Raw genomic sequence first — 27,037 nt, 5'->3', positions numbered from 1 at the left:
ACAGAGGGCTTTTGCTGGTAGAGTTATTCCTCTCCCACGAGGAATAACTCCTTTCTGTACTATAGGTCTTGTGCAAAAAGGTAAGTGTGGATGCTTCGCAGGGGTTTTTGCGCAAGAAACCCCCATTGGAAAAAGCACAGGTGCTCTGATGGCCATTTTGTGAATAATCATCAGAGCTTTCTTGCACAAGAGCGTCCATGTAGTGTGGACGCTCTCTTGCACAAAAGCACATCGCTTTTGCAATGTGCTTTGAGGTATGGACGCGCTATTGCGCAAGAAGTTTTTGTGCAAGAACTCTTCCGCAAAAGCTTCTTGCACAAAAGCCCTACAGTGTAGACTAAGCCATGATGAATAGTCTTGCAGCACCTTAAAGACTAACAAAACATGTAGATGGTATCATGAACTTTCGTGGGGAGTTATTAAGAAAATAAGAATGGCCATACCGGGTCAGACCAAAGGTCCATTTAGCCCAGTGTCCTGTCTGCTGACAGTGGCCAATGCCAGGTGCCCCAGAGGGAGGGATCACAACAGGTAATCCTCACGTGATCCCTCCTCTGTCACCCACCTCCAGAGAAACACAGTCTAGGACACCATCCTTACCCATCCTGGCTAATAGCCGCTGATGGACCTAACCTCCATGAATCTATCTAACTCAGGGGTGGCCAATCCACAACTCATGAGCCGCATGCGGCACTTCCCCCAAAAAAATTGTGGCTCGCGAAGCCACCACTGCACCCCCCTTCCCAAAATGGCCCCCAGCTCCTCTGTCCTCACTAGCGCTTCTCCCCACCCCCAAAATGAACGCTGTGCTGATGCTACCTAGGGACAATGGAGGTAATGCGGGCTTCCTGAGGGGTGGGGGGAGTTCTGCAGCTGCGTGCCAGGTCCCAGAAGTACGCAGGCTGCTGTCCCCCACACACCTCCCAACAGTCGGTGTGGTACCTAAAACGCTGGTCCGTCACACGCTGAGGACTTTGTTCCCCTGCTGCCTTCCTGCGTGCGGGCGATGGGGTGGGGGTCCGGGACTGCGCCGGCTTCAGCTACTCCATTGGCGCATGCTGCCATGGGAGCAGAGGAGCAAGGTGCATGCTGCCCGAGCATTTGGGGCTGGCGCAGTCCAGGAATCTCCCTCCCTCCTGCATGGGAAGGCGGCAGGGGAATGAAGTCCCCAGGGCACTGGCTCCATCTGGCCATGGCATCATAAGACTCCTGCAGCCCCCCCTCCCCCCGACTCCAAACCTGAGCCTATCATACACTGGAACCCCCTGTTCTGAGCCTCTCACACCCCCCAAATTCCTGCCCCCCACATCCCCAGTCTTCTGCCACAACACTCCTGAACCATCCACACACTGCGAATCTGTGTCCTGAGCCCATCATACTCCCAGCCTCCCTGCCCTGAGCCCCTCATGCACCCAACCCAAACTCCTGCACCCTCACAGCCACAAGCCTGCAGCTTGCTCAGCACCCAACCCTCCTCCTAACCCCAACACTCTCCAGCCTGGAGCTCCCTCGCTGGGCCAGCATTCTCTTCTCTACTTCCTCCTGTACCCAAATTCCCTCCCAGAGATTGTACCTCTCACCCCTTCCCAGTGCTTTTTTTGTACACCAGATGGTGTACCAGTACCTATTTTCCCCCGGCGCGGCTTTTTTTTTTTCTCAACAACTCTTTCCCCCCCAACCCCCACCTCCACCCCAGTATGTGGCTCTTCGCACTCTATCCACCACTATTTTGGTTCTTTGTCTCTAACGGGCACTCCTGGTCTAGTTCTTTTTTGAACCCTGTTAAAGTTCTAGCCTTCACCGCATATTCTAGCAAGGATTTCCACAGGTTGACTGTGTGCTGAGTGAAGAAAAACTTTGTTTGTTTTAAACCTTCAGCCTATTAATTTCATTTAGTGACCCCCCTAGTTCTTATATTGTGGGAATTAAAGGTCCAGTTTCTAAAAAAAATAGGGGATGGGGTGAAGAGAGAAAGAAAAAGAAGGGGGAAAGCATGAGTATGGACACACTGACTATTTCTTTCCCCCTTTTTTTCCCTCTTTCTTCACTCCCCCCATCCCCTATTAATTTAGAAATTGGACCTTTAATAACTCCCCACGAAAGCTCATGATACTACCTACATGTTTTATTAGTCTTTAAGGTATTACAAGACTATTCTTTTTTTTAAGTTTTTCCAATTACAGACTAACTTGGCTACCCCGCTGAAACTTTTATACATATGATGAATTTTGCTTAAATTCAAATTTAATCCAACACTACTATAAATCATTACCCAGGAAGCAGACACTCCTTAATACAGCTGGTCCCCGAGTTATGAACGCATCATCTTACTATCGTTCGTATTTACGACCAAGCTCCTATACAGCCGGAACACAAGTTACGAACGAAATCCGCACTTACAAACAGCGCGGCCGTACATAAGTAAATGTAATCCGACTTTCGAACCGATTAAGTTACGACCTAGTGTTTGGTACGTAACTCGTTCATAAGTCGGGACCAGCTGTATGTGTTTTTAATCATTTAGGTACAAAAATATAAGTGGCTGTATTTTGGTCACAAAATAAACTTTGTCTTTAAGAGTCCCTATCACAGTTTGTGGCTATGAAGACTTAGCGCACAGTGGAGTTGTCATGGAAATAGTCTGCTATAGTGGTATCCCTACATATATTTTGGCTACCTCAGCTAGAATTCCCATGAAAGTACTGGGAGGACTAAACATCACATAGCCAGAGCTGCAACACCTAGGGCAGGCTATAGATGGAAGTAGCAAAATATTGCCCCCCTCTATCACCATGGGAAGTCTTCTGGTCCTCATATAACAGGATAGCAAACACAGGGATTGTGTCCAGCCCCATCATTGTATTTGCACACTGTATTTCCACTCATGTACCATAAATATAGCCTCGAAAATGGCAAGATTAACGTATTCTTAGTTATATCTTCATATCCAAGTAGTACATATCTGTGAACACACACAGTAGGAGAGACATTTATTTCTAAATCTAAAGCAGTGATACTCTAAAATTCATTACCCTGTGCATTTTTTACTCCAATTTCTCTCATTCCATCATCAGAATCACTGTCTCCGTTACTGCACCGCAAAGCAGCTATTTTTCTTTCTAGCATTTTTTTCTGTGTAGGAAGTAGAATGATCATATTTATTTTCTGTCATAAATTTTTCAGGAGCGGGGATTTCAAATATATATTAAAAGTAAGTGTACTGAAAACAAACCTTAGATATTCTCTCTTTACTCCATTGCCCAACACCTTTCATGACACTGACAATACTCTCCACAGCTTTATTAAGTGTTTGCTGTACCTCATCCAAAGCTGGCAGCATAACAATATTTGGGATAGACAGATTAATGCTAGTCTGAAAAATAGGTTGGGCACTTTGGTTTTGCTTAGAAGCCTGGCCATTGTCTAAACGAAGAACAAAATGGATTGTTATAAGTATAGTTTCTTTATTTTAATCTGTATTTTATTAAACTAAACCAATTTACATTGATCTGCTTTTGCCATTAATAGCTTTTTAAAAATATAACATATTAGAAGATACTGAACTTAGTACTCTGTAGGGGAACACTTATTGCAGTTAATTTTGTGTACTTTGTAATGACGGAAGCTGCCTTAGCCTTGTTCATCTTTATCCTAGTTGAACTGAAGTCAGTAGTAATACTGAAAAGCACTAAACTCTGTGCCATTTATAGAGTTTTATGCATTTTCCCTTCTGCACCACTACAAAAGCTGGTTGTTGTATGAACAGTTGAACAAAACTATCAGCAAGTATTCTGATTTATGCACTCAAATACAATTTTGAACATTAAATAAAATATGAATTTTGAATACTCAAATATTGTGGTGCACAAAATTGCAAATGCAACTTAGATGAAGGATGTAAGCCTCTAATTTTATTAATGTCTTTAAAGGTAGACTGCCAAGAAAATAAATTGGATTTGTGTCTTCTCATTATATATGAGTAAGCCCTGAAAGGGTGCTATGTTTGTCTATGTCAATTTATCAGCTAAGAAATAGAGGGACATCTATTCTCCATACAGGTGCCAAAACCTCTATACAAACTTCAAGATCCAATAAGTAACAGTGCCCCAGATTTTCAATTACAAACTCTAGTCACCGTATGCATGTCCAAGACTACACAGCCTTTCATACAACCAGCCCCAAAATTCTTACATTCAATTTTTTCAAAAAGTACATAATCTATCTATAGATGGATATTCATCATATTGGGAAAATTCCCTGGAAAACGTACAACACGGGCAACTGTGGCATAACAAGCCAACCCACAAAATTACTTGTTCACCTGTTCCACCCTCTTTTGAAAATCCGGTTTAGCATGGTATTATGATACCACGTCTAATTGTTGGTTTCAGCATATTAATTAAAGTGTAAAGTAGTAGAATCTTAGACTACCTAAGAAGTTGATTACAGAAGTGGCATGAATGCGCTTGCGCAGGGTCTCCAGAGTGTTCCGAGTAACCTTCAAAAGGGCATCAATATTGCGGTGATAGAAATGGGTAAGCAGTTCATGGGCTTCTTCCTCTAACATTTCCATCTCCTTTCTCTTCTTCTTTGTTAAAGGTGGAGACATCCCAGCTATTATTTGACTTGCTGTATAAGAGGATGCCAGTTTCTCCTTTCTCCTTTCTTCCTCTACAAATCAGTAAAATTATAGTAATTTAGAACATTATTTAATAAACTCTGGAGAGAACAAGAATGCAATTACATGTCTGGAAATTAACCATTTTAAATACTTTCTTCATAAAGGAGTGTAAGTTGGTAAATGCCCACAATGTCTTGTCCAGAGGTAAATCACTTTGCAATTAGTTACCTGAAGACTAAATTCAATACACAATCAAGACCTAGTAGATTTATCCCAGAAATGTAAAGATATAACTTTCTGCCTATCCAGCCAAGATTTGTCCTCTGACTATAAATTATGGTTGTCAAATAATGCCTATTGGTGTTAGTTTCTATGTCATGGACATTTGGCTATGCACGCTGGATTGATGTCACGGGCTTACTTCACATAAGGAAAGTAGCTGAAAGGTTTTGTATCACCTCTCAGTCACGTTGAATCAGATTCAAGCCTGTAATGTAATCCATAGACGTGAAAGCCTCTAAGTATCAGATTAACTATGAAACATATTTTGTCTACATGTAAAGATAAATTCTGTGTGAAGCAAAGACAACTGTTTTTCAAGTATTATCTCTTACCTTCATTTTCATTCACTTCACTCATTTCAGCAGTGACTGGACGTGGATTCGACTTTTCATCTTCTCCTTTAGAGTGCACCTCTGTGTCTAGTAACATGTTTATCAGCTCATTGGCTGCTTCTTCCACCAATGAGCTTTTCAAATGCAAAGTCTGTGCACCTTGAACACAGAGCTCCTGTCAAGAAACACATCAAATATTGTTGAGTATGATTTCTTTTTGGCTTTCCTGGCACAAACTACTTTAAATGGTACATTATCCTGTGAATAATCCCACATAAGGCTAGATAACAAAACATGGTATCAAAGTAGATCAAGTATGTAGTGTTGTGAACTAAAGCAATGTCATTATTATTTTGATATTTCTTTTTCTTAGAAACCCAATTTCTGGAATCTGGTACTGCGTGAGAATCTCAGCTTTTATTAAAATACTTTCTAGGGTTCATGAATTTAGAAGCTTAAAAAAATTAGAAGAACATAGAAAGCCAAAATTTACTTTTAAAATAGCTTGATTTTTGGGAAGGGGCCTGATCCATGATTTTGAAAGATAGTGTTAGTGATATGAAGTCTGGCTCTCTCAAAAACAGTATTTTCCAAGGTCATTTTGTTTAGTTTAATGAATAACATGACTTTTGTCAGATTTTTCAGTACCAAACTGTTAAGTTTTTATAAGGAATGCTACAGAGAAAGGAAGAAGCTGACTAATCCAGCCTGTCACATTTATATCAGTAAATTTGTTTTGTTTAAAAAAAAAACCACTCTCCAGTTTGAAATCAATTAGCGACTCAATTCCATTTTATGCTTTCACCAGGTCACAAAGGAATATTCTAGAATAAGGGGCCTCAGAATTCGAACTCTGTACTCCTGCTTTTCATGAGGAATAACGCTACTCCTGAACTTGTAAGTGTGAAATAACATTAGTGTGGATGCTCCAGTGCTGCTAAATCATAGAATTATAGAATACTAGGACTGGAAGGGACCTCGAGAGATCATCGAGTCCAGTTCCCTGCCCTTATGGCAGGACCAAATACTGTCTAGACCATCCCTGATGGACATTTATCTAACCTACTCTTAAATATCTCCAGAGATGGGGATTCCACAACCTCCCTGGGCAATTTATTCCAGTGTTTGACTACCCTGACAGTTAGGAACTTTTTCCTAATTTCCAACCTAAACCTCCAATGCTGCAGTGTAAGCCCACTGCTTCTTATTCTATCTTCAGAGGCCAAGATGAACACGTTTTCTCCCTCCTCCTTATGACACCCTTTTAGATACCTGAAAACGGCTATCATGTCCCCCCTCAGTCTTCTCTTTTCTAAACTAAATAAACCCAATTCTTTCAGCCTTCCTTCATAGGTCATGTTCTCTAGACCTTTAATCATTCTTGTTGCTCTTCTCTGGACCCTCTCCAATTTCTCCCCATCTTTCTTGAAATACGGTGCCCAGAACTGGACACAATACTCCAACTGAGGCCTAACCAGCGCAGAGTAGAGCGGAAGAATGATTTCTCGTGTCTTGCTCACAACACATCTGTTAATGCATCCCAGAATCACGTTTGCTTTTTTTGCAGCAGCATCACACTGCTGACTCATATTCAGCTTGTGGTCCACTGTAACCCCTAAATCCCTTTCTGCCGTACTCCTTCCTAGACAGTCGCTTCCCATTCTGTATGTGTGAAACTGATTGTTCCTTCCTAAGTGGAGCACTTTACATTTGTCTTTATTAAACTTCATCCTGTTTACCTCAGACCATTTCTCCAATTTGTCCAGGTCATTTTGAATTATGACCCTATCCTCCAGAGCAGTTGCAACCCCTCCCAGCTTAGTATCATCTGCCCACTTAATAAGTGTATTTTCTATGCCAATATCTAAATCATTGATGAAGATATTGAACAGGGTCAGTCCCAAAATCAAACTAAGTGGCCTCCAGGAGGTCTCCTGCAGCTCCCCGGAGTGCTTCCTGAGGGTCTGAGTCCGAAACAGGGCATACATTAATGGACCCTGTCTTGGACTACATTCGATTATTCCCCGCAGTGAAGATACGCAACTTCAAATTTGTAAAATTGCGTACTAACTTAGTAATTCAAAATAATCTCCTAGTGTAGACATGGCCAAAGGAAATACTGGTATTCATGGTTAAGATTGGCAGGAAAGAAACCAAAAGCTTTTTACAACAACAGTGATCTAAGTGAAATAGTTACCAGAGAGTCCAGGAAAGGGAAAAAATATAAACACAGAGCAATTACATGCATATTCTTATTATAATTAAATTAAGGCTGGGCCAAAGTGTTCAAAACAGAAAGCTTAATTTTAAAATGAAAAATATGGGGCATTTCCCACCTTTTCACTTCTATTAATTTCCTGTTGGAAAACAAGTGAAGAAGAGTCCCACAGCTTAAAATTGAAAAACTGAAAAAACTTTTTACAAGTTTAACTGATTGGCAAAAGGTTTTTATTTTTATTAAGAATTATATTCGTTTTACACTGTGAAATTATTTTAGAAAGTTTCAATTCAGCCTCTGATTTTGGACCTGGATGCAGCTTTGCAGAAGAACTGAAGCAGCACATGAGACAGACTGCTTCAATAATTTCTGACAAGATGTCGTCTATTGCCATTTTCTAATCACTAACCTGAGGTCTAAAGGATCGAGATATCTTCCAAGAAAGTTAGTCTTTTTTTGCTACAGGTACCTGCGACTGACTGCACCTATGAAGTGTCTCCCCATTGTCAGCAGAGTGTCACAAATCAAAATCCATCTTAAAGAGGTCACCCCTAAAACTTTTGATACGTGTGTTATAATTATTTTAAGACACATCCCACCACATAGTACGGTCAATGTTTTCCTTTCTTGCCTGCACTGGAAGCCCATGGCTTCACCTCATATTTCACTGAGAAGTTTCACACACACAGGTGCTCTAATTCAATATAATCAATAACTGGAAAGATGTGGTACTTAGCACATTTTAGTTAATTTAGAAGTTCTAATACATGTAACATGCTATGCTACCAGTGATCAAGATCACTTACAATTATGATTTAGGCTTGATCTACACACATTTTTGTAACTATTAAATTAAGGTAGTGACCTTAACACAGTAAATTATGCCAGCACATCCCCTTGTGTGCATGCAATTACAGTAACAGGACAAGGCTTATCCTTTTTTCCCTAATGGAAGTAGACTAGAATTACACTGGTCACCTTTATTGTAGTTGAACTGCATCTAGAACACAGTTCTATCATTCACTAGACTGGTATAGTTAAGTGGTTCAACTTTTGAGTCCAAACAAGTCCTTACCTACTATGCCAGTTGCTCCTGTTTAGAAGTTATTCATTCACAACTGTTTTCACTACTACAGGCAGTCCCCGGGTTACATATAAGATGTACTTAAGTTGAATCTGTATGTAAGTCGGAACTGGCATCTATATTCAGCCACTGCTGAAACTGACCAGCGGCTGACTACAGGAAGCCCGAGGCAGAGTTGCTCTGCCCCGGGCTTCCTGGAATCAGCCACTGATCAGTTTCAACAGGCTGAATCTGGAAGCCAGTTCTTACATTCAGATTCAACTTAAGAACCCCAGGCGTCCCCAAGTCAGCTGCTGCTGAAACTGATCAGTGGCTGATTCCAGGAAGCCTGGGGCAGAGCAACTCTGCCTCGGGCTTCCTGTAGTCAGCGCTGGTCAGTTTCAGCAGCAGCTGACTTGGGGACGCCTGGGGCAGAGCAGCTTGGGTGCTGCTGGGTTGCTCCAGTAGCGCCGCTCCTCGGCGCTACTGGACCAACCCAGCAGCACCCAAGCTGCTCTGCCCCAGGCGTCCTGATTCAGCCGCTGCTGAAACTGACCAGCAGTGGCTGAATCAGGACGCCTGGGGAAGAGCAGCTGGGGTGCTGCCGGGTTGGTCCAGTAGCGCCCAGAGCGGCGCTACGGGACCAACCGGCAGCGCCCCAGCTGCTGTACCACAGGCGTCCGGAGCAAAGCCGCGGAGCACGGGGGCAGCAGGACAGCCCAGACGCACCGCGGCTGTCCTGCTGCCTGCATGCTCTGCAGCTTTGCTCCCCATCTCAGCAGACCAGGGAGACGGGGAGCAAAGCCGCGGAGAACGCGGGCAGCGGACAGCCCAGATGCGCCGCGGCTGTCCCGCTGCCGGCGTCCTCCGAGGCTTTGCTCCCCGTCTCCCTGGTCTGCTGGTCTCCAGCAGACCTGGGAGACGCGGAGCAAACCCCGTTCATAACTGCGGCTCCGACATAAGTCGGATCTGCGTAACTCAGGGACTGCCTGTACAAGCATATTTGCATCAATGTCCTATTGGAATATTTATTTTTGAGGTTATAACAACACCAGTACAATTCTTTATTAAGGAATTTACCGTTCCACGAGGAGTAACAGTAGTTCAAATTAGAAAGCCTAATTCGAACTACCTACTCCGTGCCGCGTATAGCCGTGGGCACGGACTCCGCACTAACAGGGATTTAAAAATGGCGGCGCCCGGCAAGATGCAAATGAAGCCCGGGATATTTAAATCCCGGGCTTCATTTGCAACTTCGATTGCCTACATTAGCCACCCTAGTTCGAACTAGGGTGGCAGTGTAGACATACCCTGCGGTGCATGCTCATCCAGCTTGGTCTAAAAGACCTACCTATAAATTTTTTCCCCTTTCTTGGGATACACGCTTCTGATAACTTCTGCAACTTTAACTTAAAATAATCCCAGACCTCCTCTGCCTTTAGATCCATAAATTCTTTAGTCCAATCAACTTCCCTAACTAATTTCCTTAATTTATTAAAGTTAGCCCTTTTGAAATAAAAAACCCTAGTTTCAGATTTATTTTTGTTTATCCTTCCATTTAATTTGAACTGAATTAGCTCATGATCGCACGAGCCAAGGTTGTCCCCTATAACCATTTCATCTATGAGGTCCTCACTACTCACCAAAACCAAATCTAAAATGGCATCCCCCCTTGTTGGTTCGGCAACTACTTGATGAAGAAATTCATCAGCTATCACATCTAGGAACATCTGAGCCCTATTATTATTACTAGCACTTGTTCTCCAGTCTATATCTGGAAAGTTGAAGTCTCCTATGATTATGCAGTTTCCGTGAGTATTTACTTCATTAAAAACATTAAAGAAGTCTCTATCCAACCAGCAATGCTTGTTTTCCCTTGCCTATTACATGTGAAAACTGAAGACCTAAATATTACTGAGTTAACTCATTCCCTCCTGTGCTGCAGGAAGTCTTTCCAGGGACTCCCACAGTGCGACTCTTTTGCAGTGTCTCTGGGACAGAATTTGCCTGTGCACTGGCTCACTCTACACACACCAGCTGAGGAGGCCATGAGGATAAAAAGAAATGCTATGGATTCCCAATCATCTTCACAGTATTACTCTCCAGGGCAGATGACAGCTAACCACTCTGATCAGCACAAAGCACGTTCATATGTACCTCCAGCCTTTTTGCATCAAAGAAGATTCAAATGTACCATGTCATGACAAATGGCAGATCTCTAAGACAGTAAGAGGAAAAAGGGGAAAGGGTGGATCTTCAAATTAAGTTAATTTACATAAAATAGGAAAAGGACACCAGAAGCTCCACAAGCCACCTCACAACTGAAACATCTTACATATCCTACATTTATTCCTTTTAAACACACACAGACAAAATTGGGACAAGTTAGTTACTCATCAAATTACTTCATAATTTTAAATCATTAGTGGAGTGCTCATATCTAATGAAAAAGCATGTCATACTAACTCAGTAAGAACATACTTCAATGTAAAGTAACTAAACACATTTTTAGAAGAATAAGGCTCATAACCTTAGTCATCTGGAGAAATTCCTCACAAGTAAGCTGTTCATCTTCTGGCAGTTCACAAAGTGGCACGCTGCTCATTTCTTGTAGAACAGAGTCAATGCGAAATTCTATGAGATTATTCACTCGATCCAGCAGCAGCTCCAGCTCAGCTTTTCAACCGAAGAAGACCAAATAAAAATAAAAATAATTTAAAAATAGAATAAAATAAAATAAAAATAAAAATAGAATGTCCAAAAGGAGGAGATATTTTTTGTTAAAAAGCCCCATCTAATTCCTCTCTCATGTTTTTGTCCTCAACATGCTAATACGTCTGGACTGATTATGTTAGATTACATCAATTTTTTTTTCATTTTAAGTATGATAACTTCCAGAGCAAGGTTTATGAATTCATGAAATAAAGTTTTTCTAAGAACTACCATTTTAGCACAGACAATGTGCTACAAAATCTGGGCCCAATTTCATCATACAATACCACTCCCTAATCTCAAAACCTCAGAATTTCCAATTAAGAAATTTGGCACTTATGAGCAGCAATAAGCAACCATTTTTATCCTTTGATCAGATTACTATAGCTAATCCAATATTAAACATTTTGACAAGGTATGCCACCCTACACTTAAATAACTTCTTTAGCTTCAAAGAAGGTCTCAACCATTATCAGAGCAGTATGCCTCTGTTTCTTTTAGATGTTTCAGTTGACAGAGATTATATGATTGCTTAAAGTTCGCACAGCTGGATCTGTCATGAATTAATGATGAAGTACAATGTGTGACAAATACAATCAGGGCCCCAAGTCATTTATGGATAATAAGGATTTAAGAGTGTACCCATTTAAATGGGTAATCAATAAGCATGAGGCTACTGGCTACCCAAACAGTTACATGCGGCTCCTGGTCCAGCTCCCAGGGAGTCAGCAGCATGGGGCAGCAGCCAGCATGGAGAGTGGGGTGGCAGGTGGGAGCTGGTACTTGACCAGCTCCTAGAGCACACACCTCCCAGGAAGCCACCTGCTGCTCTGCGCAACTGCCTCTGTATCAGAGGCAGCAGCACAAGATAGCATGCAGGAGCCACCACACACAGAGAGCTGGCTTCAAAGCCAACTTCCACAATGCAACAGCTCCTGGGGAGCCGACAGTCACCCTGCTCTGCTGCCTTTGATCCAGTGGCAGCCGTGCAGGGTGGCAGACGGTTCCCCAAGAGCCAACATGCACAGGGAGCCGGGCAAGTACCAATCCTGACTGCCTGCCCACTCTCAGGGAGCTGACTGCTGGCTGATACAGAGGCAGCAGCATAAGGCAGTAGAAGCCAGTTTAAAAGTCAGCTCTCAGTGCACACTGGCTCCTAAGAGAGCTGGCTGCGACCCCATATGTACCCATATAACCACAGAAATGTTCAACAACTACATGGATACATGATTAGATGCATTTTAGCACCCCTAATGGATAGATCACTTAATGTTGCAGGATTCACTTCATGAGTTGTGTTAAGCTCCATTTCCTGTATTTTTTCCTGTAGTTATTAGGTGAGATATAGGTATCTTTGGCAGTAAATGAATCTGAAGCATCTGACCTGTTGACCTTTGGGACAGGTTACAAAACCTCTTGTCCCAAGCTGTTGCAGACAGTGTGCACACCAGAGAATGTTATTTGTATTCTCTTTCCATTTGGTTATATTTTTAGTTTTGGGGGGCATGTGGAGTTTATTTTTGCTTGTACCAGTATGGCAGCATGTATTAAAATGCAAAAGGCCTTGAAGCCCTAGATAGCAACTTGGCTGTGTCTAGACTGCATCCCTTTTCTGTAAAAGGGATGCAAATTAGACACATCGCAATTGCAAATGAAGCGGGGATTTAAATCCTCCCCTCTTCATTTGCATAAAAATGGCTACCGCTTTTTTCCGGCTCGGAGCTTTGCCGGAAAAAAGCGCCAGTCTAGATGCGGATCTTTCGGAAAATAAAGCCTTTTCCGAAAGATCCCTTATTCCTTATTTTAAGAGGAATAAGGGATCTTTCGGAAAAGGCTTTATTTTCCGAAAGATCCGCATCTAGACTGGCGCTTTTTTCCGGCAAAGCTCCGAGCCGGAAAAAAGCGGTAGCCATTTTTATGCAAATGAAGAGGGGAGGATTTAAATCCCCGCTTCATTTGCAATTGCGATGTGTCTAATTTGCATCCCTTTTACAGAAAAGGGATGCAGTCTAGACACAGCCCTTTTGTATTAGTGGATTTGCAAGAGTTTTAGAAAAAAGTTAACTCAGCCAGCTAGGAAGTTGTTCATAAGAGGCCCAGACAAGGTAGAAATTGATATATGGGAGCTATTGGGGAAGTGGAGAAGAATATCACAATAGTGAAGTCTAATAGCGTTTGTCCCCTTTCACTCTTTTCTTCCAGTATTTGCATGCTGCAGACAAGTACACATGAGAACAACATTGGTGAAAACAGTGAATTGGAGGAAGCCCTGAATTTGGCTCCCATGGGGTGAATAAGCATTACAACACATTATGAGTGAGAATTGTGGAGTTTTAATTTATGCACAGTATACTTCTATAATCAGAATTAATGTTCTACTTAACATTGGACTGTATACCTGGATTGAAGGAAACAACTTGTAGTTTAGTGGATGCAGCACCGCAAGTAAGGCAGTACACTCTGGTATGCTGTACGACCAAGTTGATTTTAGCTGGTATGGCATACCAGAATGACACAGGAGGAGCCAGCTGCCCCACACCTCCTCTCTGGCATGGCTGTACAGTCCCCAACCCTGCCTCCTGCCCTTCCTTGGAGCTGCAGCTGGAGGCGGGGGGGCGGCTGGACGCACTACAGCAGCCAAAGGAGCTGACAGTGATCTTCTCCTTCCTCAGAGGAACTCCGAGAGTTCTTCTTTCCTGGCTGCTCCTCCCAGCAGGGAAAGAAACAGAACTCCCAGCCCTACCCCCACACACCCTGTACACAGAGACACTTCAGCTCTGACCCCTTCCATGGAGATGCTGCATTTCTGTGATCAGCAGGATGGTGCTGGGAGCGCCACAATAACAACAGGAGCAGCCAGATTTCTCCATTCCCTGCTGCCCCTCCCAATGGAGAAATGAGCAGAGCCCCCTACTCTCTCCTGCTGACCGCAGACAGAGGTGTAGCTCCGTGGAGGGCAGGGCTGGGGTTCTGCTCCTTTCCTCATTGATGTTCCTAGGAGAGCCTGGAGCTGCAGGGCTCTGCTGGGAACCACTGCAGGGAAAGAAGCAGATCTGGCAGCTCCTCTCTGACACAGCTGCATGGAAGGGCAGGGGTGGTACAGCAGCTAATCCGGAAGAGCTGCCAGTATGAGGCTGTACAGTGGCCCCATGTTCTTCTGCTGTCCTGTAATCTCTAGCTCAGCAGGAGTAGGACAGAGCACATACTTTCCACCCCCACCCCATTCCCAGTGAAGTGGGCTGAACCACTGGGAGGAGACAGAGAGAGTGTGGGAATCCTGAGCTGGGGGTGGGAGGAGTCACTGAGAGGGTAACATGTACCCTCCCTTAGTTGGTGCCCCACTCCATACTAGTAAGAATTGGATTTTAATTGCACCACTGAGTGGAAAAATGCAGATTAACTACAAGCATACTTACCTAGTTTGACAAAAATATTATTTATGTATTTCTCAGTGTTCAGGGAGGTCCAGTTGAGTGACATTAAACCAGGCTGAATAGCATCATCTACATTAGCTAAGTGAGGAACCATTAGTTGATCAATTGGTGTTTGTATTTTTGATTTAATTCTCTTATATTCTGCCAGAATCATCTGAAATAAATGGAGGGCAATAACACTAATTACCATGCACAACACAAATAAAAAGTCAGGTTCTTATTATTCTCTATTTTATAAAAAAAAATTTAAACAATGAAACACCTGATTCTTTCCACATTGGCTTTAACTCTACATTTTAAATGGCACTACTCATCCTTACGAATCCTACAGAAATACCATGAACACTTGGTCACTAAAATGCAGTTACCACTGCACAACATATTTGATGCAAAGGGAAGGAAAGAATTAACTTAAATGAAGCTGTGAAGGGAGTTGAGTGTTGCCCTCTAATCAGAATTGGAATTTGGTTAGGAAAACAAAATTAACATCCTTGCTGAAAATAAAATTGTTATTCAAAAACATAGCTCTTAGTCTCTTACATTTAATCTAGTTGACAGCACTCCCAACAATGCCACTTATTACACTGACTGGATAGAAGTCCAGTTCTCAGAGCCTACTATCCCACCTAGGGAGAAATTCTAAAAGGCACCTTTTAGCTTTGGTTACCCCCCATGACTTTCCTAAAGCTTTGCTTTTCCACATGTGAGTGATTATCTACAAACTAACCTAAAGGAACTGTAATGGCAGCTGGATCTACACTAGTGCAATATTAGGATACAGATGACTCAAGTTGAGTACCCAAGATTTAAGGTTGCTTTATCTAGCTTTAGTCTCAGGTTGAGAAGCTGCAGTCAAGTGTTGTGCAGCATTCTAATGCAGAGGCACAGTTTAACATAAACATACCAATGGCTACATATTGGTCAGATCAGTGGTCCATCTAACTCATTATCCAGTCTTCCAGCAGTGGCCGGATGTTTCAGAGGGACTCAATAGAAAAGGGAGTTACTCACCTCGTGCAGTAATGAGTGTTCTTCGAGATGTGTGTCCCCGTGGGTGCTCCACTGTAGGTGAAGGGTTGCCCTGAGCCACAGATCGGAGCTTTGTATAGCAGTTTCCCCTGTTGAGCCACGCATGCCCAGGAGGCGTCTCAAGCCCTTCCCGCCTCCTGAGGAGCGTGACTCAACCCCCTCCCTTTCAGTTCCTCGTCTCCGCCTGAGAATTTTGACTCCAAGCAGAGGGGAGGTAGGGAGGGTCGTGGAGCACACACGGGGACACACATCTCGAAGAACACTCGTTACTGCACGAGGTGAGTAACTCCCTTTTCTTCTTCGAGTAGTGTCCCCGTGGGTGCTCCACTGTAGGTGACTGCAAAGCAGTATTCAATGTAAGGCAGGAGGGAGCCGGAGTCATTGTTTAGCAGTGGTAGAGAGTACTGCTGTGGCAACTGCTGAATCGTTCTTGAGTTGTGGAAGGATAGCGTAGTGTTTAGCAAAAGTATGGTCTGAAGACCACGTTGCTGCCCAGTAAATGTCTCTTAAGGGGACATTGCCCAGAAAGGCTGTAGAAGCAGCCGTGGCTCGAGTAGAATGTGCTCATGGTGGGCGTTGTAGGGGTCTATTGCCCAGAGAGTGGTATTTGATTATACATGTCGATATCCACTTTGAGATTAGTTGCGATGATATTGGTGTCCCTTTAGATCGTTCAGCAATGGAGATAAAAAGTCTTTCAGATTTATGAAATGGTTTTGTTCTTTCTAGGAAGAAGGCCAGAGCTCTCCGGATGTCCAGAGTATGCAGGCTGGCATCTGTCTGCGAAGAATGCGGTTTTGGGATAAAGATAGGTAATACGATTGGTTCATTGAGATGGAATTCTGTACAGATCTTTGGCAAAAACGTGGGGTGGGGTCTCAGTATGACCCTATCCTTTGTGAAAACTGTGTAAGGAGGTTCTGACATTAATGCTCCGAGTTCGCTCACCCTCCTGATGGAGGTAATGGCTAAGAGGAAGCAGACTTTCATAAAAAGGAAGGGAAGTGGTACTGTTGCCAGTGGCTCAAAGGAAGGTCTGGTGAGGCGGTTCAAAACAAGATTTAGGTCCCACAAAGGGGGTGGGGCCTTATCTGGTGGGTACACATTCTGGAGTCCCTTGAGGAATCTCTTTGTAATAGGATGGTTAAAAATGGGGAAGCCATCTACTAAGGTATGAAATGCTGCTATTGCAGAGAAGAGATTGACAGTCCTGATGCTTTAAGGTCCAGAATGTAGTCTAGGATGGTATTTAGTGGTGAGGCACGGGGCTCCACTTTGGCTCGCTGACACCAGTGACAGAAACGTGTCCATTTCTGTTGATAAGTTTTCCGAGTAGACTGTCTCCTGCTATGGAGGAGGACGTCTTTTACTCGCTGGGAGCAGCGCTCTTCTACCTCCGAGAACCAGAGAGAAGCCATGCGTGAAGATGCAGGGTATTGAGTTGTGGATGCAGTATCTTGCCATCGTCCTGAGATAGTAGGTCTATCCGGTATGGTAGTGGGTGGGGAGGCTGGACCGCTAGCCTGTGAAGGTATGGGTACCAGGTTTGGCGAGACCATGATGGCGCAATCAGGATGACTAGGGCTTTGTCTCTCAGGATCTTGCGCAGAACTCTTGGGATGAGTGGAATGGGAGGAAAGGCGTAGTGTAGGGGGGCTGTCCATTTGATTAGGAAGGCATCCCCCAGAGAGTGTTTGCCAAGTCCCGCACGTGAGCAGAATTGGGGACATTTGGTGTTCTGGGTAGAAGCAAAGAGGTCTATCAATGGCCATCCCCACTGGTAGAAAATTGAGTTCGCCACCTCAGTATGTAACTCCAATTCGTGGTCCGCGGTGAAGTTTCGGCTGAGGGAGTCCGCTTTGGTATTGTTCACTCCAGGCAGGTAGGATGCTATAAGGGTGACTTGGTTGCGGATGCACGCGTTCCACAGGCGAATAGCCTCTGCACATAGAGAGCGGGAGCGGGCTCCACCCTGTCTGTTTATGTAGAACATCGCGCAGATGTTGTCCGTTAGGATGCAGACTGTGTGATTGGCGATGTCAGAGACAAAGTGTGCACAAGCATTTCTTACTGCCCTCAATTCGAGGAGATTGATATGTAAGAGTGTCTCGTTTGGGGACCACCTGCCTTGAACTTCGTGACCATCCATATGTGCCCCCCAGCCGAGCAGGGAAGCATCTTTGGTGATTTGAATAGTGGGTTCGATTTGTTGGAACGGAACCCTCGCCAGAAGATTGTTTGGCACTGTCCACCATCGTAAGGATGCGAGCACGTCTGGTGGGATAGTAACTGTTTTGTTTCGAGGGTGTCGTGATGGGATATAAATGGTTGCAATCCACAGGTGAAAACATCGAAAGTGCAGACGAGCATGGTGGACTACGTAGGTGGTGGAAGCCATGTGTCCCATTAGTCGGAGTAAGTATTGTGTAAGTATTGTGGTGGTAGGAACTGTGAGCATCCCGTTTATAATTTCTTGCATGGTTGCAAAGCGTTGTTGAGGTAGGTATGCCCAGGCTATAACTGAATCCAGGCATGCGCCAATGAACTCTATATCTTGAACCGGGTGCAGAATTGATTTGTCTTGGTTGATTAGAAGGCCTAGATGACTGAGGAGGGCCGTGGTCGTATGTATCATAGAGGCGGTTTCGGCGTATGAGGATCCCTTTAGAAGGCAGGCGTCTAGATAGGGAAATATGATGACATCTGAGATACGCAGTTACAACCGCCAATACCTTCGAAAATACCCTCGGAGCTAATGAGAGACCGAAGGGAAGAACCTTGTACTGGAAATGGTCCAGTCCCAACGTGAAGCGTAGGTAGCGTCTGTGGGCGGGGTGGATGGTTACATGGAAATAGGCATCTTGGAGGTCGAGGGCTGCGAACCAGTCCCCTCGATCTAGCGCAGGAATGATAGTGGAAAGAGTGACCATCTTGAAATGTTGTCTCTTGAGAAATGTGTTCAGTTTGCAGAGATCCAATATAGGTCTCCAACCCCCTGTTCTTTTTTCGGTCAGGAAATAGTTCGAGTAAAACCCTCTCCCGTGGAACTCTCGGGGTACCTTTCTATAGCCCCAATGACAAGGAGCTGATTGACTTCTTGTTTTAGAAGGGTTTCATGAGAGTGGTCCCTGAAAAGGGACAGGGTAGGGGGAAGGGTAGGGAGGATAGATATAAAAGGGATGGTATAACCCACTCAAATTATCTCTAGGACCCAGCGGTCCGATGTTATGGATTCCCACTGTGGGAGGAAGGCGCGCAAACGGTAGTTGAATAGATGGCCATGTTGAGGTGCGAGATCAAATGGGAGGTCTTGCAGACCCTCGACCAAATGTTCAAATTTGCTGCTTAGATGGTTGGTTAGCTAGCGGGCGGGCTTGGTTGGGTCGCCTTCTGGGACCTCACTGTCTTGGTCTGTTGTCTTCATAAGGCCTCTGTGGTCGATTGTATTGTCCATACCGATATCGATTATGTGAATTATATGGGGTGTATCGCCTGTGTTTATAGGGTGGCGTGCACATACCTAGCGTGCGAAGTGTGGACTTAGAATTTTTGCTGTTGTGGAGCATTTCGTCCGTAGTGGCTGCAAATAGCTTTTGTTTGTCAAATGGTAAGTCCTCCACTTTGGGTTGGAGTTCACGGGGAACTCCAGACGACTGGAGCCAAGAAGCTCTATGCATCACTACCGCTGTAGCTGTAACTCGGGCTGCAGTGTCAGCTACTTCCATTGCCATTTGGAGAGCGGCGCGGGAAATCATATGGCCCTCATGAACTATTGATTTTAAGACGGGTCTTTTGGAGTCGGTGAGATGCGCCATTAGTTCTCCCAGTTTTGAGTAGTTGTCAAAGTTGTGATTTGCTAAGAGAGCAGAGTAATTTGATATTCTGAGTTGTAGGGTTGAAGAGGAGTATACTTTCTTGCCAAAGGAGTCCAACTTTTTGTGGTCCTTGTCTGCATTGTCCATCCTATACTGTGGAAGCTTCGCTCGTTGTTGTGCTGAGTCCACGACTAGTTAGTTAGGTTGTGGGTGAGTGAAGAGAAAGTCATTGTCTTTTGAGGGGACAAAGTACTTTCTGTCAATTTTCCTGTTAGTTGGTTGGATGGATGCAGGCGTCTTCCACAGATCTTCTGAGGTCTCCATGATTGCCTCGTCTATGGGTAGGGTAATCTTGCCCTGTAGTGTCGGATGTAGATTCTTTAACAATTGGTATGGTTTCTTCTGCACCTCTTGCAGAGAGACATTCTGGCTTGTCGCTACTCTCTTGAATAGTTCTTGGAACTGTTTTAGATCGTTCCAGTGTCTGATGGTACTACGGCATCCTCTGGTTGTGCATCAAGGGCACCAGAGTGTGTGATGTTTACTGACTGAGTATCTGAGTCATTGTCTGAGATTTGTTCCACCTCGTCCTCCAAAAAACTTGCTGGAGGTAGGGGTTGTGGCCGAGGCAAACTTCTCCGGGATGCAGTGGAACAAGGTGGGGAGCGGTGTCCATATGGCTCTCAGTGTTCCCATGGTCCCCATTGCGGTGGATAAGGTGGAGGTGGGTAAGGCCAGAATGGGTGCCATGGGCCATGTTGTGGCGGAGCCCTATAATGGTTGAAGCGAGCCTTCCCAGGTGATGGATGTCGCGAGGAATAGACTGTGTGGTGGTCATCATCAGGAAGGGGAGCGTTCGGAAGAGACAACGGGGATATCGACCTGGGAGGGGATTGCCTTGATGGAGACCCCTCAGGAGAGTAAGAAGTAGAGGGCAGGCATAGATAATGATGCCTGCTGTATGGATCAGTCTCTTGTTGGGGCTGATCCCTAGGAGCCTCATCTGGCTGCTTGTCTGGCTGTGGGAGGACCAGCGGAGCATCAGTTGGTGTCAGTGGCTTCGGAGGCTGCCCATCGTTTTGCTGCGGTGCCGTGACTTTAAGAGACACCGCAGCTTTAAGCCGTGGTGTAGCTTTCGGCGCTGTAGAGGCTTGAAGCGGCGCCGGGGCTGGAAGCAGTGCCGCGCTCTGAAGCGGCACTGCAGTTTGAAGCGGCGCCGGCTTTTTATGCCGTGCCGGCTGCTTAGAGCGCTCCCGGGGCGCTGCAGAGGCTTGAAGTGGTGCCGGGGCTGGAAGCGGTGCCGCGCTTGCAAGCGGCACCGCAGTTTGAAGCGGCGCCGGCTTTTCATGCCGTGCCGGCTGCTTAGAGCGCTCCCGGGGCCGCTCAGCTGTTGAGCGCCCCGATACCGGCGCAGAGTGGGAGGATCGCCCCGAAGCCCTAGTGGCAGGGGACTTCCCAGCCTGGTGTGCCTCTCCTCTGTGTTTGGGAGAGGAAGAGGCTGGAAGAGAGCGGGATGGAGAGGCTCTGGGTCTCGGGGCATTTCTGGAAGACGGCGAAGACTCTTGCCGCGGTGCAGATTGTTCTCCCGCAGGCTGTAGAGCTTTTTCAAATAAAATCATCCTGAGGCGGAGCTCACGGTCTTTTCTGGCTCTCGCCATCAGGGAATTGCAGTGGGTACAATTGTGGGGAGAGTGGGTCTCCCGCAAACACCGTATGCAGTCCGAGTGGCCATCTGAAGCCGGCATTGGGTCCCGGCATTGACCACACTTTTTAAACCCTGAGGAGACGGACATTGCAGGCTCTCTCCCTCTTGAAATTATTATATTTATCTTCAATATTTTTATAGTTTATGTGGTTTTGCTTCTTCTTCTTCTTCTTCTTTTTTTTTTTTTTAAGTCTTTACGTGTTTCTTGTTTTGACAGGCGGGAGAAAAACGGTTCACCGGAGTCCTGGTCTGAGGTAAGTTCAAGCCCCCTGAGGGGGGGATTTAATTAAGTCTATTTTTCCTATTTCTAGGTTTTTTTTTTTTTTTTATAAAGAAACAAGGAAAGAGTAACTAGGATAAAACAGGGTAAGCTAACTATGTCTAAATAACTAAGGGGAAAGTAGTCAGATAGTCTGACAGGGAGCTCCTGGCTGCTCCGTCCGCTGACGAGGGCGGTTAAAGAGGAACTGAAAGGGAGGGGGTTGAGTCACGCTCCTCAGGAGGCGGGAAGGGCTCGAGACGCCTCCTGGGCATGCGTGGCTCAACAGGGGAAACTGCTATACAAAGCTCCGATCTGCGGCTTAGGGCAACCCTTCACCTACAGTGGAGCACCCACGGGGACACTACTCGAAGAAGAACAAGGCAATTTTGACATGGCATACGGAACAACCTCTGGCAGACAGAAGTTTACAGATACCCAAAGTATGGGATTGCATCTCTGACCACAGGGCTAATATCAATTGATGGATCTATCCTCCATAAACATCTCTAAATATTTTTTGTCCAGTTATACTTTCAGCCGGTGTGTTTTGTTTATTTTAGATTAAAAACTTGCTTTGATCTGTCTTTCAACTTGCAATCACATAAATCCTACTTTTTATACTTAATACAACAGTTTTGTTTATTATCAAACCCAGTGTAAATAATTATTACCTGGAGGGAGCCACAGTTATGCATATCGCTTTCACCGATAATGTGAGCTAACCTTATGAGCTTTCTCTGTGTAAAATTTTTACACAGAGTTAAAGACAGATTTATTTGGGTTTTGGTCCCTTTTGGGCTGTGTTCCTGAGTCCCTATAACTGAGTCCCCAGCCAGCACTGAGCTGGTTCAGCATCTGTGTTTCTCTGCTGACCGACTGTTACCATGACTCTGTGCCTTTGCAGAGGACACCAAAGGATCTGGCCCAACAAGACAGGGTGGTGGGGCACCCCAGAGGGCAGGTGGGTAGGATCAGTGGATTGTCACCAGGTGACAGACCCAAGGGGATCTCTGTGATCAAACCAACACACATAGTAGTCTGAATGTTTTCATTTTCAGTTTTTATATATAATAATATTTTTCTCTCTCATGAAATTATTAGTGTTTTCTAAAGCTCTGTGCAGATATAAATGAATAAAATAAGTTTACCTGCAGTAGACTGAAATTCTTCTTGTATGAGTCTTGTTTTTGCTGTAGAGCAATTGCGAAGGGGGGGATTTCAAGGTGCATGTGAGCCATGCACTCTGTTTCCCGAATTAAAGTCAATATCTGAGGGTCAAAATTCACAAATAATTCTCCTGTCTCTGGAACCTTCACCAAAAGGGATGCCTGAAGCCCTGTTTTCGTTACTTCAATCTACAGGAAACAAGAAACGTCCTTGACAAAAAATTGCATCTAATTAAACCAAGTCAATACTATACTCTGAATTTGCATACACATATACACCTACACTTGAATTACAAAAGTGCTAGTGGAAACTAAAACTAATAGTCAAATTTGATACAGTCAGAATTGTAATAATTGGGATTACAAGTTTACCCTAACAGTGATGTCACAATAACCTGTTACAGTAAACTTCCGATAATCCGGCACCTTTAGGACCCAGGGGGTGCCGGATTATCAGATATGCCGGACTATCAGAAGGGGGGGCTATGAGGGGTCTGGGGTGGGTGGGGGGAATGCTACCCCAGACCCCCTCATAGCTGTCCCTTCTGATAGTCCGGCTCTGCCCCAGGAGTCCCCGATTCAGCCGCTGCTGGTAAGTTTCAGCAGCGGCTGAATCGGGGACGCCTGCAGCAGAGCAGCTGGGGTGCTGCTGGGTTGGTCCGGTAGAGCCGACCCTTGGCGCCGCGAGACCAACCCGTCAGCACCCCAGCTGCTCTTGGGGACGCCTGGAGCAGAGCAGCTGTGGTGCTGACGGGTTGGTCCCGCAGCGCCGCTCCTCGGCACTACTGGACCAACCCAGCAGCACCCCAGCTGCTCTGCCCCAGATGTCCCCAAGTCAGCTGCTGCTGAAACTTATCAGCAGCTGACTCCAGAAAGCCAGAGGCAGAGCTGCTCTGCCCCGGGCTTCCTGGAGTCAGCCCTGGTCAGTTTCAGCAGCGGCTGAATCGGGACGCCTGGGACAGAGCAGCTGCGGCACTGCTGGGTTGGTCTGGTATCGCCAAACCTCGGCGCTGCGGGGACCAACCCAGCAGCACCCCAGCTGCTCTGTCCCAGGTGTCCCCAAGTCAGCTGCTGCTGAAATTGACCAGCGGCTGATTCCAGGAAGCTGGGGCAGAGCAGCTCTGTCTCGGGCTTCCTCGAGTCAGCCGCTGGTCAATTTCAGCAGCGGCTGAATCCGAGACAGCTGGGGTGCTGCTGGGTTGGTCCCGCAGCCCCGAGGGGCAGCACTACTGGACCTACCTGGCATCACTCCAGCTGCTCTGCCCCCTGCTTCCCGGATTCAGCGCTGGTCAGTTTTAGCAGCGTCTGAATCGGGGAAGCTGGGGGCAGAGCAGCTCCAATGGTCTGGCTGCCCAGAGCACTTCCGGGTTCCTGATGGTACCGGACCATCAGGAGTGCCGGACCGTCAGATGCCGGACCATCGGAGTTTTACTGTATATAATTTTTGTTTCAAAAAAAGGTCAAGAAACCCAAAAAAACTAAATTATTTTAAACAAGATGGGCTTTACTATTACCATTCAAGGGGCTGTTAAAACCATTCCTTGTGAACAAAAAAAGTTGAGGAGCAAACATTTACAAACAAAAACTGGTGTGTCAGAAATTAGGACTAATTGGTAATAAAATAGCCAGAAAACTGGCTATTCTACCCAACATTCCTTTTTATGGCCTTTTTGTATAAAGCTTTTGAAGGAAAAGTTGGCTACTGTTGGTAGATTCACCATTATGGCTGTCAACCCCCTTATCTTCTGGCGCCCCAGTCTTATCAGCCTGAAACAAAGAAGGCTATGGCTAGCTCTATACAGCAGCGTTATTTTGGAATAACATTAGTTATTCTGAAATAACATATTGAGCATCTACATAGAAAGCCCATTAGTTCAAAATACATTTAAAATAACAGGCTTTTTACTCTGACTCCTTTAACCCTCTCATTGAACGAGGAGTAAGGAAGTGGGGGAAGAGTGCTCTCTCACGAAATAATTGCTGTGTAGACAACATCAAAAGTCTAAATAAGCTATTAGCATAGCTTATTTAATTAGCATAGCTCAAGTTGCGTAGCTTATTTCGAGTTTAGCCCTGCTGTGTAGACGTGCACAAAATATCCTGACCAATCTGGGCAAAACAAAAGGGAGGGAGCCCATGCTATTGTGAATCCTGACCACCATCTCCTCGTTTTTGCAGATACAGACTAACATGGCTACCCCTCTGGGACCTTCAACACATTATAAACCATATTATAATAATTTCAAGTAGACCACATTACCCTAGTTTAGGAGGCTGTCAGGTGTACCTGTGTCAAAAATCTCATTGAAATCAAGCTATAATCATATCTTCTGCTTGCCCTATATCCACTAGTAACTGTGTCAAAAAATCAGAGGGGTAGCTGTGTTAGTCTGGATCAGCAAAAGCGACAAGGAGTCCTGAGGCACCTTATAGACTAACAGATATATTGGAGCATAAGCTTTCGTGGGCAAAGACCCACTTCGTCAGATGCACTTTGTCTTTGCCCACAAAAGCTTATGCTCCAATACATCTGTTGGTCTATAAGGTGCCACAGGACTCCTTGTCGCTTGTGTCAAAAATGGAAATTAGGTTGGTCTGGCATGATTTATTCTTAAAAATCTATACTGGCTATGACTTATAACCCTACTAAGTGCAACCCATCTAAATGCTTACAAATTTAACATAATTTGATAAAATGACAAATCTGTATTCTTAGTTATTTGGGGGTAAGTAGTGCATGCATTCTTGCCTTATACAGGAAATAATCCCAATTGAAACTACCTGCTACTACTATATCTCAGCCATAACTATGTTATTACAGATCCATTTTTCAGGATTATCACCCCCTGGATCATCATCAGTTCAAAAGATGTAGGTAATGGCTGCCTAAGCAATACTTTGCCATGTGATTAATTCCATTTTTGGTACAGTATTTTACTTTCTGATCAAATATGTAGCAGAGCTTTTCACTATATTTCAAGGGCCAAAATACACTTGTACAGGCTGTTCAAATAGTGTCACGAATTCAATTCAATGATAAACTGAACACAACTGCAATAATTCATGTTCTCAGAAAGCTGTCATCTCATATCTTGCAAGTTTATTTACAATAATTCAGCTAATATGACTGTATATCAATCAAGATGGTATTGTTCCATAACATTCATTATGCAAATAAAGCAGCGCAACTTTCCTACAAAGAAATTATGGAGTCTCCACATTCCTGTTAAGAGATTCATTATCCCATCCACCAGAGCTGAGATGGTGCAATCCTTTTCTCCTGCATTTATTACATGTTTATCACTCAGTTTTTAAAACACTTCTCTATGAATTATCCCTTTTCTTCTTCCCCTCCTGTACTAATATAAACACAAAAGCCCAGTATTGCTGCAAGCTTGCTTTTAACCTCCAAACTCTTCAATAACCAATGTGTGTTGAACAGAACTAGACAGCCACCAGAGGCGTAGCGAGGGTGTTATGTGCTCGGGGGCAAAGGCAAAATTGGCGCTCCCTCCCCACCAAATGGTGGGGCCCCAAACCTGGCGCATAGCTGAGCTCAACCCTGGGAGGAGTGGGGGGAGCTTGAACCACGTCTTACCCGACCCCCTCCAGTTTGGGGCTGGGTCCCACATGCAGTAACCCTTTGGCAGAGGTGGAGGGAGTAGGGCTGGGGGCAGGGAGGAGGTGGCAGGCAGAGGAGGAACAGGTGAGCAGAGGGATGACAGGGGGAGTGTAAGGGGACTATACTGGCACCTCACTAGTGTGGCACCCAGGGACCACTTCCCCTCCCCTCTGCCCTCCTCACTACACCACTGTAAATAAACCACCTCTCAGGATATTTATTGTTTAATGAATTACTTATTTTACTAACTACTGATATATAAATTATATAGTTTTGTGGTTTACATTCTGTTAAATATTTTTTTATCTTTAAGTTGTTCATATCCCGTTCTCATTAGGTTCATGTCTTACATAAAAAATGTCAAATTCTTAAATATGTAAGTTTTATAAAACATGAGAGAAGTTAATGTTATACAACCTAAATATGAATTTCATCACTATATTTCATTCAAGCATTTAAAACCACTGCTATAGCAAATGAGTAACACATTGCTTTAATGAATAAAAGTAAAAAAGATTTTGAGCATATCAAATTTATTATAATAGAGAGGTAGCCATGTTAGTCGAATCTTGGTAAAACAAAAAGAAAAAAAGTTATGTAGCACTTTAAAGACTAACAAGATACCTAATAAATTTATTATAAGCAATCTGTAATGTTTCCTAACTGCCCATTTACTTACCTAGTTAACGTAATTGTTTTTCACATTATCACACAGCAGAAAACTACAGGAGAGTTATCAATGTAAGAAATAAACTTACCTGTTAAAATATCACTCA

General features: G+C 44.6%; 1 protein-coding gene across 2 annotated transcripts in view; it reads right to left on the bottom strand.

Annotated features, from left to right (window-relative positions):
* DNAH5 (dynein axonemal heavy chain 5) overlaps positions 1 to 27,037 on the bottom strand; it is a 253,320-nt gene that overhangs the window by 143,155 nt on the left and 83,128 nt on the right. For both annotated transcript variants that reach the window (XM_075921464.1, XM_075921465.1), the window contains 7 exons: positions 22,622 to 22,828; positions 14,645 to 14,816; positions 11,047 to 11,192; positions 5,236 to 5,410; positions 4,432 to 4,671; positions 3,233 to 3,423; positions 3,033 to 3,132 (listed from right to left, as the gene is read on the bottom strand). In XM_075921464.1, the coding sequence (XP_075777579.1) occupies positions 3,033 to 3,132; positions 3,233 to 3,423; positions 4,432 to 4,671; positions 5,236 to 5,410; positions 11,047 to 11,192; positions 14,645 to 14,816; positions 22,622 to 22,828 (1,231 nt within the window). The remainder of the gene's footprint in view (positions 1 to 3,032; positions 3,133 to 3,232; positions 3,424 to 4,431; positions 4,672 to 5,235; positions 5,411 to 11,046; positions 11,193 to 14,644; positions 14,817 to 22,621; positions 22,829 to 27,037) is intronic.

Source organism: Pelodiscus sinensis, chromosome 2, assembly GCF_049634645.1.
Source record: "Pelodiscus sinensis isolate JC-2024 chromosome 2, ASM4963464v1, whole genome shotgun sequence".
NCBI classification, from domain to species: Eukaryota; Metazoa; Chordata; order Testudines; family Trionychidae; genus Pelodiscus; species Pelodiscus sinensis.
This window is presented reverse-complemented; position numbering and strand designations above follow the sequence as displayed.